General features: G+C 34.5%; 1 protein-coding gene across 3 annotated transcripts in view; it reads left to right on the plus strand.

Annotated features, from left to right (window-relative positions):
- Positions 1–17539, plus strand: part of pan (pangolin) — a 204652-nt gene that overhangs the window by 27516 nt on the left and 159597 nt on the right. For all 3 annotated transcript variants that reach the window (XM_068768720.1, XM_068768722.1, XM_068768721.1), the window contains exon 2: positions 7147–7620. In XM_068768720.1, coding sequence (XP_068624821.1) covers positions 7453–7620 — 168 coding nt within the window. In that variant the 5' untranslated portion in view covers positions 7147–7452. The remainder of the gene's footprint in view (positions 1–7146; positions 7621–17539) is intronic.

Raw genomic sequence — 17539 nt, forward strand, 5'->3', positions numbered from 1 at the left:
TTGGTCTAACTCTTCACGAGGTTTGAGTTTAGCAACACATTTGACTATAAAATTTTATTAAATTAAAATTATTATATTAAAAAGGGACAGATGGTTATTGGCGGGTGTAAGTAATTTATTTTTAATATATCAATAAAATTAAACGTTGAATTTACTGAAGTTTCTAGATTTTTTACATTACATTTTTGTTTTTATGTACCTCCCAAACGATTTCAATGAAGGATTAAATAGAAATCGAACCATTAGGAATAGTCAACATTAAATCAAGAAAATGCGTCGTCACTGTGCAAAAGGCAGATGAAGAATAACATTATTCACCCGTGTAAACACATCCCTAGTTTATTACTACGTTATAAATAATGCTTTTTCTGGTTTAAATTTCAACTGGTGAAAACCGTATGAGAGCGCATGAGTGCCACATATTTTCAGAATATCTCAATAGCTTTCAAGTTTGAGCAAAGACTTTCCTATAACTCGTAATTCGAAGAATTTCAGATTTAGATAACTGTTGCTCTCCAAACTATAAACTTCTTGTAATTTTGATGTAGAATTAATGCGTAACGTGTTAAATTCTGGTGAAATGTCTATATTCCTAAGTAAAGTTTTATATTATGAAAAACTCATTAAAGATTTAAAAAAGACGTGAAAAACGACTTCCTTTGAGATATTTATGAACGTAATATTTTTGGAAAGTTATTATACCTAGAAAAACGTGAACATCCAATAAAATCTATATTTATTATTTTATTATAATTTGGACAGTTTACGTAAAACGTTGTGATGGGTGAATGAATTATTATAATTGTCTATAAATGCATTAGTTGCTCGAAGGCAAAGTGCTTCGACCAATATCATTAATCGAATGTTCTGGAAAACTGCCACAACATCCGATCTAAGTATAATAACATATGCATGAAAATAACCGACGGATATCATTCGCAGTGAATTATAATTTTTATTATAAAAATGTTTACTTTACTTACGTTGCCAAATTGATAAATATGCGTCATATACTTAAAAATATTTTACGTGTTAAATTTATTTACATGTTTAACGTTTGTTATTTATTAGATATTTTAATTGGATATGCCGTAACGTAGTCTCTCACTCTGGGCTTCATAGGCAAGATTGAAATTGCTCAAAGCGGTCATAGAAATAACTATGTTAGATGTTTCTTTTCTAGAACGAATCATGAATGAGAGATCTGTTGGCGAATAAAAGTATATTTCATAGCGCAGCGGATTCGAAATTCGAAGTAGCAGTGGACAAGACACATAGCGCATAGAACTAATGGCTCTAGAGTCCAAGGACCAGAAAGTGCAGCGTAGGACGTCCATCCTTAATATGTACAGATAGCCTTTATCTGTGAAAGAGGTCTATGCCTAGATGCCTTACAGCTGAAACAATGAAGCTATATGTGCATAATTCTTGTTGTAACAGGTTTTACTATTCTAATCCGGTATTATTCAATAAAAAAATTGAGTCAGTGATTCCAGCTGTAGGCTTCCATTGACTAAAATAATGGTGATGATTCCTTTGAATTATGTGTGTATTAAGATTACACATTCAATTTCTGATATTCTTAAAGCATTATACAAAACTATGGTGTACGCAATAATCAAAATAAATGAACTTATAAAACTAACCACCGAACTAGTTGTTAACTTAAACCAAAACAACCAGACTCTCGTTAAACACAATCTGATCAAAACACTTAGTAGTTTTAGTAACACACTATCAGTCTTTGTAACTGGTTCCCGGCATTGGAGTCTAGGCTAAGACGCCGCGGGGATAAAAACAGGTCCCTGTACTAACTATATACTTAACAAACGCGATGTACAGGGTGATTGGTTATGGGTGTAAAAGCTTTAAAGATGTGAACATGTATCTCATTTGTCAACAAAAAGCTTTATAACCTTTACATCTTTTTCTTTATAACTATAATACTCTGTATAAAGTGATCACTTTGAAATATGTTGCCTTTTTTTTCTGGAACGTAATAGGCCAATGACTTTTGGCCATAAGAAGGTACAGATAGCAAACAATAATTAGTAAAAGTTTTTTCTTAATATATTATCATTACGTTATGCATTATTTCTGAAACCATTGGTTTTTAGATAGGGTGTACTATATAATAACTGACAGTAAATGAGCCAAACATTCATCCCTTTGAAACTTTTACACTTGTTACCCATCACTCTGTATAGGAACTTCTACTATTGAGAAGAAATTTAATAAAAAAAAAACAAATTGGTTAGATTTATTCTTTAATAGCCACATTATGTTATTAATATTTTAAATCTAGTCTTATGATGATTTTGATAAACGTAAAATAATAACTGTCAAATGGCGAACATCGCTAATATAGATTTTACTTCATTTAAAAAAAGATAACAAAAAAATCTCATGACATAAATAAATATAATTATAGTATGAGTTATAGTACGGATAATAATTGTTTTATTATTATGATGTCAACCGATAGACGCTCACTGCAAGGCTGCAAGGCATCCCACAAACATTGCCACAATGATCGATCTTTCGCTCCCGCATTCAGTGAAAAATAAAAATTAAATAATAATAGTAAATGTTTATTTGTAATAAATTACAGATATGTTCAGTTTTATTCCACAGGATGTATAAATGTTCAGATTTACATGCCACCTTTATACGGCGCAACCTGTGTAATTTGTTAGTCAGTGAACATAAAATTCACACCTATGGTTGCCGTCGTGTACATAATCTGTTTGCATTGTATGCATGTACGAGACAGTTCCTTGATGCTAATGGTGCGTTAGGTGTCGAACGATTATGATTGCTAGTATGCTAGGAATTGCATAGACTTACCAATTGAAGTTTAATAATATTTTAAATTTTTAACTTTTATTATTAAAAAAATACTCATGTTTGGTTATGCCATTAAAATACTTTACATCATCATGTCAGCCGATATGGGAGTCCCCATTGCAAGGCATAGGCATACTCGTACGATCACTGAATGATGAATGAACCATTGAACGAAAAACAAAAAACGAATGACGAAAATACTTTTGCCTGAATAAAATTAAATCCTACAACTGTACGTATATACCATGGCTAACCGTATCCAATAAAGTATATTTTTTAATACATCATCATCATTTCAGCAGTAAAACGTCCACTACTGGGCATAGGCCTCCTCCGTAGATTTACAATGAGATAGATTGGAAGTGTCCAGCGTTTTCCGAACTTATTAAGCCTGTACACCTTGTAGGTGGACGTCTTATGTTGTGCTTGCCGATTCTTGTCTCTATTATAGAACGTTGTGAATTCTATATGACCTGCCCAATGCCACTCTGCTAGACAATGTCCGTTATTTTCGTTAGTTTATGTATCTCATTCCAGATTTCACCTCGTGATGGAATTCTAAGCATAACTAACCAATGAGGTCCGAAACGAGACACATAAAACATACAAAACGTGAATATAATAAAACATAATTTTGTATTAATACGGGCGGATCTTTATTTAAAAAAATATTTACAAGTTAATAGCGGTATAAAATTACATAAATCAGAATTAACTAGGTTGTAAGACGGTTTCTTTAGACCTGTCCATAAATCCCGTGTAACACGTGGGAGTAGATTAAACTTTTTTATCTTACGGTGTAGACGCATTTTGATATAAATAACGTTCAAATTTAAATACTTACTCTTTTTAGATAATTTATTTCCTAAATCACGAAACACGTCGCATTATTTCTTTTAAACATGAAGTCTCTTGATTATACCATTCCGCTATAAAAATTCCATCCAAAACAGACGCACAAAAGTTTTAAGCATTAATTAGAAAAGCGCAGAGATTAAAATAGTTTAATTGTAAAACTCTAATTAACATTATTGTTCTCGGTTCCAACTTAAGCTTTTATTTTAAGAAGTAATTTCATGCAAATTAAATATACTTCGTTTGTAAGGAAATTTTCTTTCCTACTAACTGATTTGTAGTATGGGAAAAGGAGATGCGGTGCGTAAACACGGCGTAACTACAATCCTAAGCTGTCGAAGATTTTTTCTTTGTTTTCCTGAAAGCAATAACCTTTTAATAGTTATATTCATTACATATTCGTTTCGCACGTAATGAAGTTTAAATCCAAATGCAAAGGAGTTCATTACTCGTAACGAAATTTGTCATTATTTCTAGCCTATAGCTTCATCATCGTTATCACTTTAACCGGATTACATCCACTGCTGGACATGGAAATTGATTTCCTATTGGGCCGGATGGATGCGGCCTGCATCCAGCGTCTTTCGTCCACTTTTTCGATAGACGTCTTACACCGCACGTGCCGGTACGTGGTCTTCACTCCAGAACCTTAAAGTTATAGTGGCCATCTGTTCTGCGCCTTATTTGCCCTGCTCCTACCACTTCAACAACCAATCCGCTGGGCAATGTTCAGTTACTTCCATACGTTTACGGAACTGTTCATTCTTGTGTTTGCCAATGAGGCCCGCGTTGCCAGGGAGAAACTTGTTTATGTTATTGTTTATTAATCTTTTACTGTTATACGGAGATAATATGTCCAATTTTTGAATTGAATGAGACGTGACGCACTATTCCTTCTGGCGGTACCTAACATGGCTGGTGTATACCGATGCTGTGATTCCAATTTTTTAAATATAAAAACCTATACGTTTGCGCTGATTATATTAAGTCATCAGTTAATGTGTCTCGCTGGCTAACTTATTTTAATATTACTTTAATGTCTTTTGTGTTAAGTAAAGGCAAAATGAAACAAAACAGCATCGAATAATCAACATTATGTATCTGTATAAAACTTATGATCACGTATGTTATAATACGTTTTTTTTTAAATTCGATAACTCATTGCTTTTCGTCACGTAATCCCATATCGGGTATTATGGGACAATCAAGTCGCGAGGGCGGGCGTCTGTCGATGTGAACTTTACGTCGTATTTTATTTTTTAACATTTATGAATGAAATCGACACGTGTACAAGTTGAAACAGTTCAATTGCACGATGTTCTCATCCGTGCCACGTGATTTATTTATTCCGAGGTCATTCACAGACACTGACGATTTATAAATACCACAATTTTACCTTTCATAGATACACTAAGCCAATTACTAAGCACAAATTACTATCGATTTAAATTAAATTACGATAGTAGACTTATAATAAACAGATAAATGAAATCAAGATACCATCACTATCATGTAATCCGATAGACGCGCTCTGCAAAGATAGGCCTTCCCCAAAGATCGCTATAATTATTGGCCTTGTTATTCTTGCATCCAGCGATTTTTGGCTAGCTTAACTATATTGTCAGGTCATCTAGTGAGGGGCCTGCCCACGCCGCGTCGACTAGCTCGTGGTCACTTGAGAACCGGCCCCAGTCGCTGTCGGTTGGACGAGTAATGTGCGCCGCCTAGTGCCATTTCAGACAAGCAATACTTGGAGCAACGTCGGTGACCTTAGTTTTAATTTTAGTTCTTTTGCTGGTAATTAAATATAAAATCAGTGGTTCAATATTTTTATATTAGTTTATGTTGTCACGATGTAACTAATTTTCGGGCTGCATATTTTTTAGTTGGTAACTTTTATGATTTAATGCGAACTGAAAGGAATGCTTTACTACTTTTCCCTGAAAAAGATTTTTTCATCGAAAAATACGAAATTATGTTCCCTCGAGCGATATCCTTTCCGTAAGCTGCCAACCGCACCGCTCATAAAAGCAGGCCTATTAAAACAAAGAGCTCTAGCGCTTCGTAACTCAACACGGCATCATTGACATGCATAACTCTCCCCGGGCGTGTCGGTCGACATTATTCATATTGCACCAAACCTCTACTACATACTAACTATAACAAATGCATTCTATGTAGCCAACAACTGCGTGCGCGCAGCGTTCGTGCGTGTTCTTGTGATTTTATCGTCTCTCTAACAAATAATCTTTATATTTAAATTGATTTGTATACTTATTTTTATTAAAGCAGTCGAATACAAATGTTTATATTACAAGGCTTAAACATAGGTTAACAAATATTTTACAACCATAAAGTTTTTTTAAAGCTTTTACACCTCTAAGAAATTACCACGTGGAAAACAATTGACTTGCTTAGTATCTTAACGTTACGATTCAATGTCAAATTTCAGCATTGCGTTCATCATAACTAAAACATATAAGCTACCATTTAATGTCTTTTATAACAAAAAATGAATGATGTTTTAGATTGTCCTCAGATCTTACAAATACAGTTTTCTGTATTAAATGTTTGTTAATGTTATTTACATATAACTCACTGAGTCTAAAAATAATACTTTATATGTGAAAATTTTATTACGTTTTTCTTGGTAATAAAATACTTCTGTTGTTTCCATAATATTCATAAAATCACGGTTCAAAAGTCTCTTTGTAACTTTTTTATAGACCTTTTTAACAAAGCGAGTTTGGTTCTGAATTGAAAGTTATTACAACATAACAAAATAGACCTGATCTATACATATAACATATGTAGATAAAGTTTCTTAGTATTACCCTTACAATTTAATCCGTTTAAAGTTTTCCTTAGCTCAAATATTTTTCGTTATTATGCATAGAAATGTCCTTTACAATACATATGTTAGACAATATTGGTTATGTTAATAATTAGTTATAATTAAAATTTATGTACTTGCTTTTTGTTCTACAGTCAATGCGTTATTTGTGAGGGGTTTTCTCAGCAATACCTTGGCTCGAAGCCAAGAGAGGCTGTCGACGTCACTTGACAAGCTTCTTGACCCGAAATACGCGGACGGCAAAATATAACTGCGTAAAATGGCGAACTTACCGTCTTCGTGATACGAGAGGGGCGTAGATAAAGTCGTGACGCCGAAAATTCTTTTCTAAAAGGCTAACAACTCTTTCATGGGACTGAGTATACACATATAACATAAAGTTCACATGATATCTTAGACCAATTTTCAAGTATTAAATCTTAAAGTAAAAGTTTATTAAAAATGATTTTATGATAGCAATTAAAAGGTTTTTTTCGAGCGGGAACTGACTGTAAATGACTACTTGAATAAATACTAATATAAATATATTGTATGTAATTTGTATTTGATTTTTGAGAAATTTCAATCATGATTATTTTCTTCTTTTTCAGATGCAGCACAACACAAAGTCAAACGGGACTCTTTAATCTTAGTATTTTAAGTTCAACCTGACAAAAGTTATCTGTGATCTCATTTTAGTTTAGCGTAAATAACGGTTGCCTAATTTAGTTTAGTGACAAACAATTGAGCCATCAGCACATGTTTGTAAGAAACACCCGGCTAAGAGGACCAGATTGAGTTTTTGAATTTGGAACACGAACATTATGGAATTGTGAGTGGTCATGGATAACAGATAGTGGTAATGGATAGGTGTTGAAGGATGGGATAATGGAAGTTGGGGCGCTGGGTTCTTGAAAATGCCTCATGCGCACTCGAGTTCAGCGGCGAGCTCGGGCGGCGACGACCTGGGCTCCACGGATGAGGTGAAGGTGTTTAAAGACGAGGGTGACGGGGAAGACGAGAAACGAAGCTCCGAGAACCTTCTAGAAGAGAAATCTAGCCTTATCGATTGGACCGAGAGCGAGGTAAGTTCAACAGACATTTTATAATACATTAGGCTAATACACGAATTTCGTTCCACCTAACAGACAAGCAATTAGCAGATTTAGGTTTTTAAAATTAAAACAAAATTATCAAGTTCAATTTATACTGCACAATAATATTTATTGTAATAATACTCGTAGAAACTCGTGTTACGGACAACCCCATATACTTCAATTTGGACGTCGTGCGTTTTGTAGTTTTAGTTACACCATTTATAATAAAAATTAGCCAAGCCCTTTTTAAGTTATAAATGGAGTAACTAACTCGACTTAGTATTACATACAGGCTGATTGTTTATAGGTGTAAAAGCTTAAAAAGGATGAATTTATAGCTTATTTATCATAATACAGTTTAAAATTTTTCATTTATTTGTGCTCATCCCGGTTAAAGTGATCACTGTGAAATATTAATAACTAATTTATATTTCTAATGGAAGGCAAATAAATATTGGCAGTACAAAACCTTCAGGGATGAATAGTATGTAGTTATCTGAATTTAAAAAAGATTTTATTTACTTTATTATCGTTACATTATTTATTATTCTATTATATGTACTTCATTACCATTGATTATTGAACAGAATACATTAATTGACAGCAAATGAGCTATACATTCGTCCCTTTACGTCTTTTACACCTATAACCAATCACTCTGTGTGTAGACAATATTAGATACCAAATATGTGGGTGGTCAAAGTTACTTAAAAATAATTTCTTACAATTGTGTTACATTAATTATTTCACCTTCAATAAAAGTGTAAAGCAAACCAACAAGTCCACGTGACGCATGCGTTCGTCGCACTGTAATACATCGCAGGGCCACAGCAGGTGCCGGCTCAGGTAGGTCTCTATTGAGTTTATTCCCGGTATTATACTACTGAAGCAATGAATAGGATCACAGTTTATTTGAATGCACCTTCACTGCGAACACTAATGTAGTTACAAATTGCAGTGCTATGCAATATTTATACTTTTTGCTCCAGACATAAGGGTTTTATAACTTAAAACTTCGGTTTTATTTATACGTTTTCATAATAATACGTTCTATTGTAGAAGAATGATGCTATGGCTCTACTTATAAAGTTCAACGCTCCTCCTATTTTATTTATGCGGACACACATCACTGAACGGATCAATTAGTTATGTTTACTGCACAAGGTGTGCCTCATTTGATAGCCATTTGATGTCAAGAATTTAGATAAAACTTAGTTTATGACAGCATCAAATTTTTACACGCTCTGCCTTAGATTTTAATATTCATAAGTAGACGCGGTAGTCGACCTCATTATGTCCAATTCTACGCATAGATTAACATCGGGATTGTTAACTGTAATGAGCAAAGCACTTAATTATCTCTGAATGTCTACCACAAATAATAGGTGATAGCATCAGAGATTGAGATAGACGTCTTTTTTTTTAAAATCGCAAATTGCCGTAAGACAAACAAAAACAACCGCAAACACCGAAACGAATGTCAACCAAAACACACATTTACCGGCGCCGTTGAAAAAAATTCACGGAAACCTTTCTCGAAATTTATGTTAAATATTGTATGGCCGTCTACATAAATTACTCGCTCATTGTGCCGTTTCCTAAAACTCTATTATTCGCTAGATGGGGGCGCGTACACAATGCATCTCTACCTGCAGTTCGGTATTCCTTATAATAAACACGGACTCCCACTGCTTTTGTCGACGAATTTACCTGTCGCGAGAGGCGAGGGAGTGCAAACATCACATACAGACGGACAGATGAAGCATTATTAACCGTCCCTGTTCCTCGTTAGCCTTTATCCAGTTGCGTGATAAGGATAAAGGAATGATTTCTCCGGGAATCCGATGCATCGTAGTCACGGATCGTATAAATATTGGATTATACTTAGGTGCAATTCTGTTTTGTATGTCATAATGGTATCGATTATAGTACGTGATGCTATTACAATACGCATTGTGAACGCCATTCCCTGCGAGTGATTTCTTTTACAGATTATAGCTCTCGTCCGCTCGTGAATTGGATTTGTTTCGTGTTCGAGATTTTTACGCCTGCTTGATTTTCGGAAATACATTCGAGGGAACCGCGATGATTCTATAATGCTTGTTCAGACCACTTGTTCCGCCGTGTTTTCTTTTTTATTTAGCGATATCATACATTACCAGTTTTTTTTACTAATTTTATATTACAAATAAAACATTATTTTGAAATAATATAATCATTCCTTTAAAAATAATATTTGAATTGAATAAATAACATCATTCTTATAAAAAAAACATAATAACTTAGCGGGCTTAGCAAGCTCAACGAGCCATGGAGAGCGTTATACTCGGAGTAACTCTACGACATTCAATTAGGGATGAAGAGATCCGTTGATGAACGAAAGCATCCGACATAGCCTAGCAGGTTGGCAAGTTGTAGTGCTAGTGGGCAGGCCACATAGTGCGTAGAGTATATGGATAAGATTCTGTCCGTCCGTAAGACGTCCGTTTACAAAGTAGAAGCTAGAGAAGATTTTATCTTTACATAATAAATAATCAATTCTAATCGTTGGTAGTGTACATAATCGATTTTTATATATATAAAAGATTTGTTAAGCAGAATATAAAGTCGCCTTTCACTGCGGTCTGTAAAAAGTCAATGTCTCGAGCGATATCCGTTGCGGTCGCGGTATCGATAATCGCATGAGATGCCTCTGTACCAAAGCCATTCTGGTACCAACCATTTATGTAAAAACATTTTTTCAATATAATCTATAACTTTTACAAGGTGTATATAAGTTCACCTTACATATTTATTTATAAAAACAAATACGAATAATGGAATTAACGACTTGTTCAGTTCAGCTCAGTAATCAGAAATGAAGAGATCTGTAGATGAACAAAAGAAACCATAAAGGCCATTGAATTTGCATGTAGAAGTAGCAAGGAGCAGGCCAGGCCAGGCCACATAGGGGGCCTCAAAGCTCTGGAGTTGAGACCACGCATCGGCAGCGAAGGACGTCCACCCATAAGGCGGAGAGACGACTTTAAGATAGACTGAAGACACTGAATGCAAACTGCTTCCAATCTGTTTTGTATGTAAACTGTGGAAATGATGGGGGGGGGGGGGAGGACTATATCCAGCAGTAGACATTCTGCGGCTGAAATGATAACAATTTTTCAGATATTTCTTACCGAATCAAAATCTTAACTAAATAAATCGATTTAAGAAAAAATTCTAACGTAAATATCAATGCCGTTTGTTGACATAATTACACATTTCTGTCAATGATCTTGTTGAATTTATTTAATCTGTGTACCGCACGCGTTTAAAATCCCGTCTATATATAGAGAACAACGCGATGTTGTCTGCGCCCGTCCACTTCCGTCCGCCATATTGATACCCGGGTTACTCTGTAGAGGGCGCTATTGACGAACAGCTGAAATGTGAGACTGGAAGTGGGTGATTTTAGTTATAACTTTAAACATGTTGACTCCTTTTAAATGCCTACTATGCGAATAAGTAAATTCATTAAATGTTTATCCGAATTTATGGCAATGATATATACGCGTGGTTGATATATAACGTGGTGTTACACTTCGGACCTTATTGGCACGCTCACAGTAACTCAACGAACCATGTAGAGAGCCTCACTAGGGATTTCTTGACGAGATCGAATCAAGTATTAAGGGCTCCGTAGACGAACAAAAGTAACTGACATACATAACCTAGCGATTTACAAGTTGATTTGGGCATAGAACAGAGGCCCGCTAGGGTCATAAGGTTCAGGAGTAGATACCACGGGCCAGCAAATACGCAAGATGCAAAAACGCAGCTTAGGACTTCTACAGTCAATGTGGATGGATGGACGGACCATGGAAGGTCATCGGAAGACAATGGATCTACAGCTAAAATTGTGTTATATACACAAATTGTCTACTGGACCAAAAAGTATGTAAATGTTTTGTAATGTTTACACAAACTATCATTAAGTACAATTGTTCGTAAAATTACTAAATTGGAATATTTCCAAATCGCCAATATCCATTAAGTGTTGTAATACTTGCGGTATAAAATAATTTATAATGCCATAAAGAGTTGAAGACTTTAATAGCTCCTTAGCCGACAAATCCACATATTAATTCAGCCTTGGCGTACATTTGGTTAATTAGTATTTATTGCATACCGACATCCCGCATTTGGTCACCATAGTTGATCTATCTTATTCTAAGTACGTCTTTAAAATGACCTAAATAGTTCTACGGTTTAACATATTTTTGTATCATATAACAGATTTAAATAAGTCATTAAAATTACTAGTCGACTAAATAAATAAAACAAATTTTGCAACAGCAAAAAGTTTTGGTTAAAAGTTACTTGGAAGTACGGCAAAGTTTCTTTTTGTTCTTAAGAATGACAAAACTTATATTTGAGATAACTTAACTTTTTTAGGAACCAAGCTGTGTTTAGCATTTAATGCATTGTGATAATACGTTTACTGGTGACAGGACTGATCACTTAATAACTGATCAACGTCTATCTTTATCCTTTTAACACATTAAATTAAGGTATTTTTTAGGTATTTTAACCTAGATTTGTACTTATATCATCATGATACGTCTAGAGCCATGAGGTTTAGAAATTGTCAATTTGGAATATTCCATTTGCCGAAAAGAGAGCAGCTCTTAGCTGAACGAATTTTACGAAATTCCACCTTCAAGGAAGAATTTTTGGCCGTTAACAAAACCATGCTTTTAACCTATAGGTCTCTATATAAATATTTAAAATTACAAAGAATGAATTGTATGAAATTAAATCCACAAAAGATAGTGTGTGCCACGCAAAAATTAGCTAGAGACAGCTAGTGTACAAGACTGTCTCGAATATTTATTGTTCAATTTATATTGCAACATGAGCGGGGCTCTGAATTGTAAAGTCGTAGTCCTTAAATTTGAACATTAACATGTTATTCACGTAGCCTATAATTACACGAATTAATACGTGCGCATTGACCAAAGCGGACAGTGTCGTCGCTACCTCGCTGCCTCGCTACATAATTGAGCATAACTATCGTAGCGCGGTCGCAATGATCGACTCAGACAAGGCGTTTATATTCGCCCCGGGGCCGGCTCGCGTGCTCCGACTGGTAGCTGTAAAATTTTATGTCTCTGCCTGTGACGGTCTTCATTCAACCCTGCATTCTAGTTGTTTATGATAGCCTGGTATTTTCGAGTTGCGTACGACGCATGTTTACATTTATAGCTTGATTTACAATTGTCGAGTTAACTTGTACTTAACCGTATTAAACGATTGTCTGTTCAGTAACAGTAACTCTAAAAACCAGTTTTTAATGCGATGTAAGGCTGGATTATTATTAAGATTATACGTGCGATCGTGTATGAAAAATATAATGAATTAGGAGAAAAGTTCTATATGTTAATATATATCATTTATCTGCAAAAAAAATTTCTAATCATCCTGTATAAGGCGATAACTCTGAAATATATTACAATTTATTATGTCATATATTTCATATATTGGAATTCCAACAGCTCAATGTCTTGGTAGCACAAAGTCTGCAAGAACAGATAGTAAGTAAAATAATTCATTTTAATATGCCGTAATCCGAATTTTGAAAACGCTTTTTCTTATTATATTATACCGTTTTTTATTATTTCTGAAATCATTGATTCGATCGGATGTACCAAACATTTATTGACAGTATTTACTGTCCTATACATAAAGATACATAAGGACACTTGTCCTAAGATAAATTCTACCCTTTATAGCTTTCACACCTATGAACCATTGCTCTGTATATGGTGGTGATACCAGGAATAATAAATGATTTTAATACATATATTTAATTTTAATGCGTTTAAAATTTTAAAATATGAATACGCCTGCCTGTTTGAACACAAATAAAGCCTTACTGTCGAATTAGCAGCATTGAATGACATTCTATTAAAAGGGCGAAGCTCAATTTAGTAACTGTTATTAATTTCGTAGAACCGTATCGGGTGTGCGTAGGAGCTCACAACATATACTTCCTAATTACGATCTACGGATAGAACTGTTTGTTTCTACGTAGGCAGTCGCATTGGCCTGCATAGCTATTGTATTAATGCTATAGGGAGTCTGGAAATGGCATTGTAATTACGTTGATGTACTACGAAGTGCGTTCTGCGATGCTTTTCTATTGTTGTAGAGTGGATTTCGAAATGGGATTTTTTGCGCTTTATAAATGCGTTGAAACATTGTGATCGGTTGGAGCCGTTTTAAGACTTTGATGGATATTACCGTCAATTGGATCTGTCGATTGCACTCTAGGCTAATTACAAAGTCCCTAGATAATCACGGAAAACATTTCACCGGGTAATTTGACGATACGAAAATAATTTTGTCTGAAATTCGATCAGGTTAGGTTTGCTAGCAATCGTTAAAATTACGTAGTTTTTAGAAATGAGGTTACTCTTAAAAGTGATTCTTCATGTGATTGTAGAGTTCAATCTTGAAAAGAATCTGGGAGACAGATTTCAATATTGCTCGATGTAATAGAGTGATCTGTGAAAATTTAATCACATATTTTTTGAATTATAGTAACTTCTAAACGATATTGGAGTAATGATTGATATTGCTAGTTATAGTACTTAGCAATTATTAAAAAGTATATTCTTGTAGTGTGTCATAGTAGATCTGAATAGTTTTTCAAAAGTTTTTCAAAAATAAAATTAAGTAAGTTGTATTTAATTTATATTATATTAAGATGAAAACATGAAACATGTGAGTTGCATTAAGGAGGCTAACAGGATAGTTTTGTGCAATTATTCATTAGAATATTTCTGTTATACATTTGATTAACCTATAACAAGACATCGCGTGCAAATGTCGATATCGGCGTATAAATATACCAACCAATACCCACATCCAGTAATTATTATCTTTGTACAACTTCACCTTCACGAATGCATTAGATATGCAAGTTTAGTGCAATTGTGTGCAGTCATTTGTTGTCGTTTTGCTGGCGTTGTTTCCGTTTGCGTTTTACATTGAATATGGAAATAACAGATGCGATAGCTCCTGAGCTCGCTGCGGTCGGTTACGCCGCTAATACTTTTTCATTAATCACATGTAACTGTCGGGACGTTGCTATTCTATTTTCTTTGCGGGATGAGAAGCCGTGCGAGCAAAATGAAACCACATGAAAATAGGAAAGTGGAAGTAGATATTACATTGCTTTGTAGTCGCCTATTTATAATTGGTGTGTCAATAGATTCTTTATGATAACGTGAAACAAATATTACAAGAATTCATCCTTTCATTTGTCAATATAAAACTGTATGAAACCTAATTGTATGTACAATGTTCTCTGGGGAATTTATTATTTTATATCGGCTCCCTTCCTATTATGACGTTTTTACGCCGTACCGGTTTACAACACAATTAGTTCTCCTCATTTCGCATAAGACGAAAATAGCCACAATCATATGCTTTAGATATTTGGTATGGTAAAGTGTATGTGTGGGGTGTAATAAGAAAATCATTGATCATCGGAAATATTAATAGACGGAGACTATGATGCCGCAGTCCCATGCGCTGTCAGCCTCGATATCATAGTAGCCGAAGCAATAACACACCGCCGAAGTCCGGCACAGATTGCGTAACGTTGTGCGCGATAATTTTCCATAAAAGGTTATAATCCTTAGCATTGACAGATGAGCCGCGAGAAGGTGGTGTGTTTTGTTTAAGTCCTATATAAGTTTTTGAATAACTGCTTTCTCGTATTCTTCCGTCCTTAAAAGGTATTTTATTAAAATAATCGTGCACAATAAAAACATTAAGATAGTGATCATATTATCTTAATGTAACATCGAGAATTATGACATTATTATAAATATACTAATATAAAAACTCTCTACTTGCATTGTATTTTTGACGTATAGTTAATTTAGCTGTTTCCCCAATTAATGAAAGAGAAAAGTGTCTTCTATTGACATTTACAAAATTTCGGGCAAAATTATTGACGATGTAATTTTTTTACACACCGTTCAACCAGAAAATTCGTTTATTGCTCGGCAAAGATAAGATAACGATAATCCAAGGTAATCTACTTTATTAAAAGATTAGCCTTTCTACGAGTAATCTGAAATATTTTATAATACGTAATAAATTTAAGTGGGATTTTACGAACTTTTATATGAAATAGTTTTACTAGGAATTTGTGTCGACACATCTCGGTAATTGTTATATGTACCGCAAAATAATTGCCTGTTTGCGCTGTTTTGTCTAACTGTTGACGTAGCTGTTAAAAATATACATAAATTATATAAAAAAAATTACAAAATTTATTAAGTATTTTGTTAAAATTTCTCACGCAAGTACAATTTACATTGGTATTATAAATAAATGTACATACGAATAATAACTCAAGTTAAAATAGTGTTTACCATATTCACAACCAATAATTATTTATATGTGTTGGCGTGAGTTGCACAGAATTTACTGTAACACCATAATTTTTATTGTTATTACAATTAGCATTTTTTAAATTATCTTTGGTCCGTGAAAGACCGTGAAATGAATTATCGTTCATTATCAATTTATGCAAAAAATATCCGTATTACTAACGTGTTTTATAGTTACATAAATAAAATTCCGTACTTTAGAAAGTTGGACGTTATCATCAAATCAATAATGTCCTGTCCAATAACCGCGATACGTTATCTCTGCTGTAAACCTGAAAGGAGGCACAGCGTGAAGTATTACAGGGCCGGCCGCAGTGACAACTGCGTCCACGGAATGCTCTGCATGTCGTATTATTTACATGAGGCTCCGAATTTTCGTCCGTAGGGTTGCCACGAAAATATCTCTAATTGTAACATATTTTTTTTATTATCTTTAAAATAATATTTTATAGTTTAATTCGATAAAATAAGGTGAATGCAAGCTATTTTTGGCAGCCCTATATAGACGAGCGCGTGTTATCGTCCTAACTCGTCAGCCGTAGGATTACGGCGGATAATAACCTCAGTGTTAATATTGATACGTGACGCAATCTGGGAGTCGATAGCGGTCATGGAGTATTCAACAAAACGACTATTGATTACATTTGGAGTTTTAAGTTGCAGAAACTCCCGCTTTATGTAATACAAAACGTAAACTACATGTGCGTTAGTAAACATAGCACAATCGGGAATTGTGACGGCGGAGGCCTAGGACGTGCCTTGGTGGAGACGCGCCGGTGCATTCCATAGATCTTAAGTCATTCCTAAGATACTACAGATGGCCACCAATGCATAACACAAGTAAGTTAAGTGCGAAAGAGTCCTATATAACCTCGCTTGCTTCTGCCAAATGGTAGAGTATTTGTGTAAAATCAGTAGATCTACCCAAAACCAAAATAAATATTAATCAATTCTATTTGACAGTTGGTATTTACAATATCACCGGGGTTAAGCAGAGCGCCGAATGCGGTCAGGCTTTACGTCTTTACAGTTACTAAGCTTGAAGGTTCCTTCTGTAATCTTAGCACCGGCCGTTAAAATATGTATATGGCTTACAGAAATACGTCTTCCAAACTGTTCGGATGTTCCATGGAGTGCCAAGCGGAGGGACCCGAGAGCCCGTTCTTTTTTCCTCGTTTTTTGGGTGACTTCTTACTTTGTGCGGGTAAAGAAAGGGTCACGCCGCTCTCATATCGGCTAAAACCCCCTCGGTGTTTCAAGCTTTCACATACTACCGTAGTTTTAATGGCGGTGGCATAGAGTGATAAAATAGTCGTTTCAATTAAATTAGCAAAATTTAAAAATTTTGCATAAAGTGGCCCTTTCCAAAACGTGAGTCACCTTTTAAATGAATGCCATTTCCTTTTTAAGTGTGCCAATGCATTTAGCATATTAAAAAAAGAACTTAAACGTTAATTCTAAAA

The sequence above is a fragment of the Battus philenor genome, unplaced genomic scaffold (genome assembly GCF_028537555.1).
Source record: "Battus philenor isolate CCGP_79_NKW_IND1 unplaced genomic scaffold, ilBatPhil1.0.hap1 SCAF_26, whole genome shotgun sequence".
NCBI lineage: Eukaryota > Metazoa > Arthropoda > Insecta > Lepidoptera > Papilionidae > Battus > Battus philenor.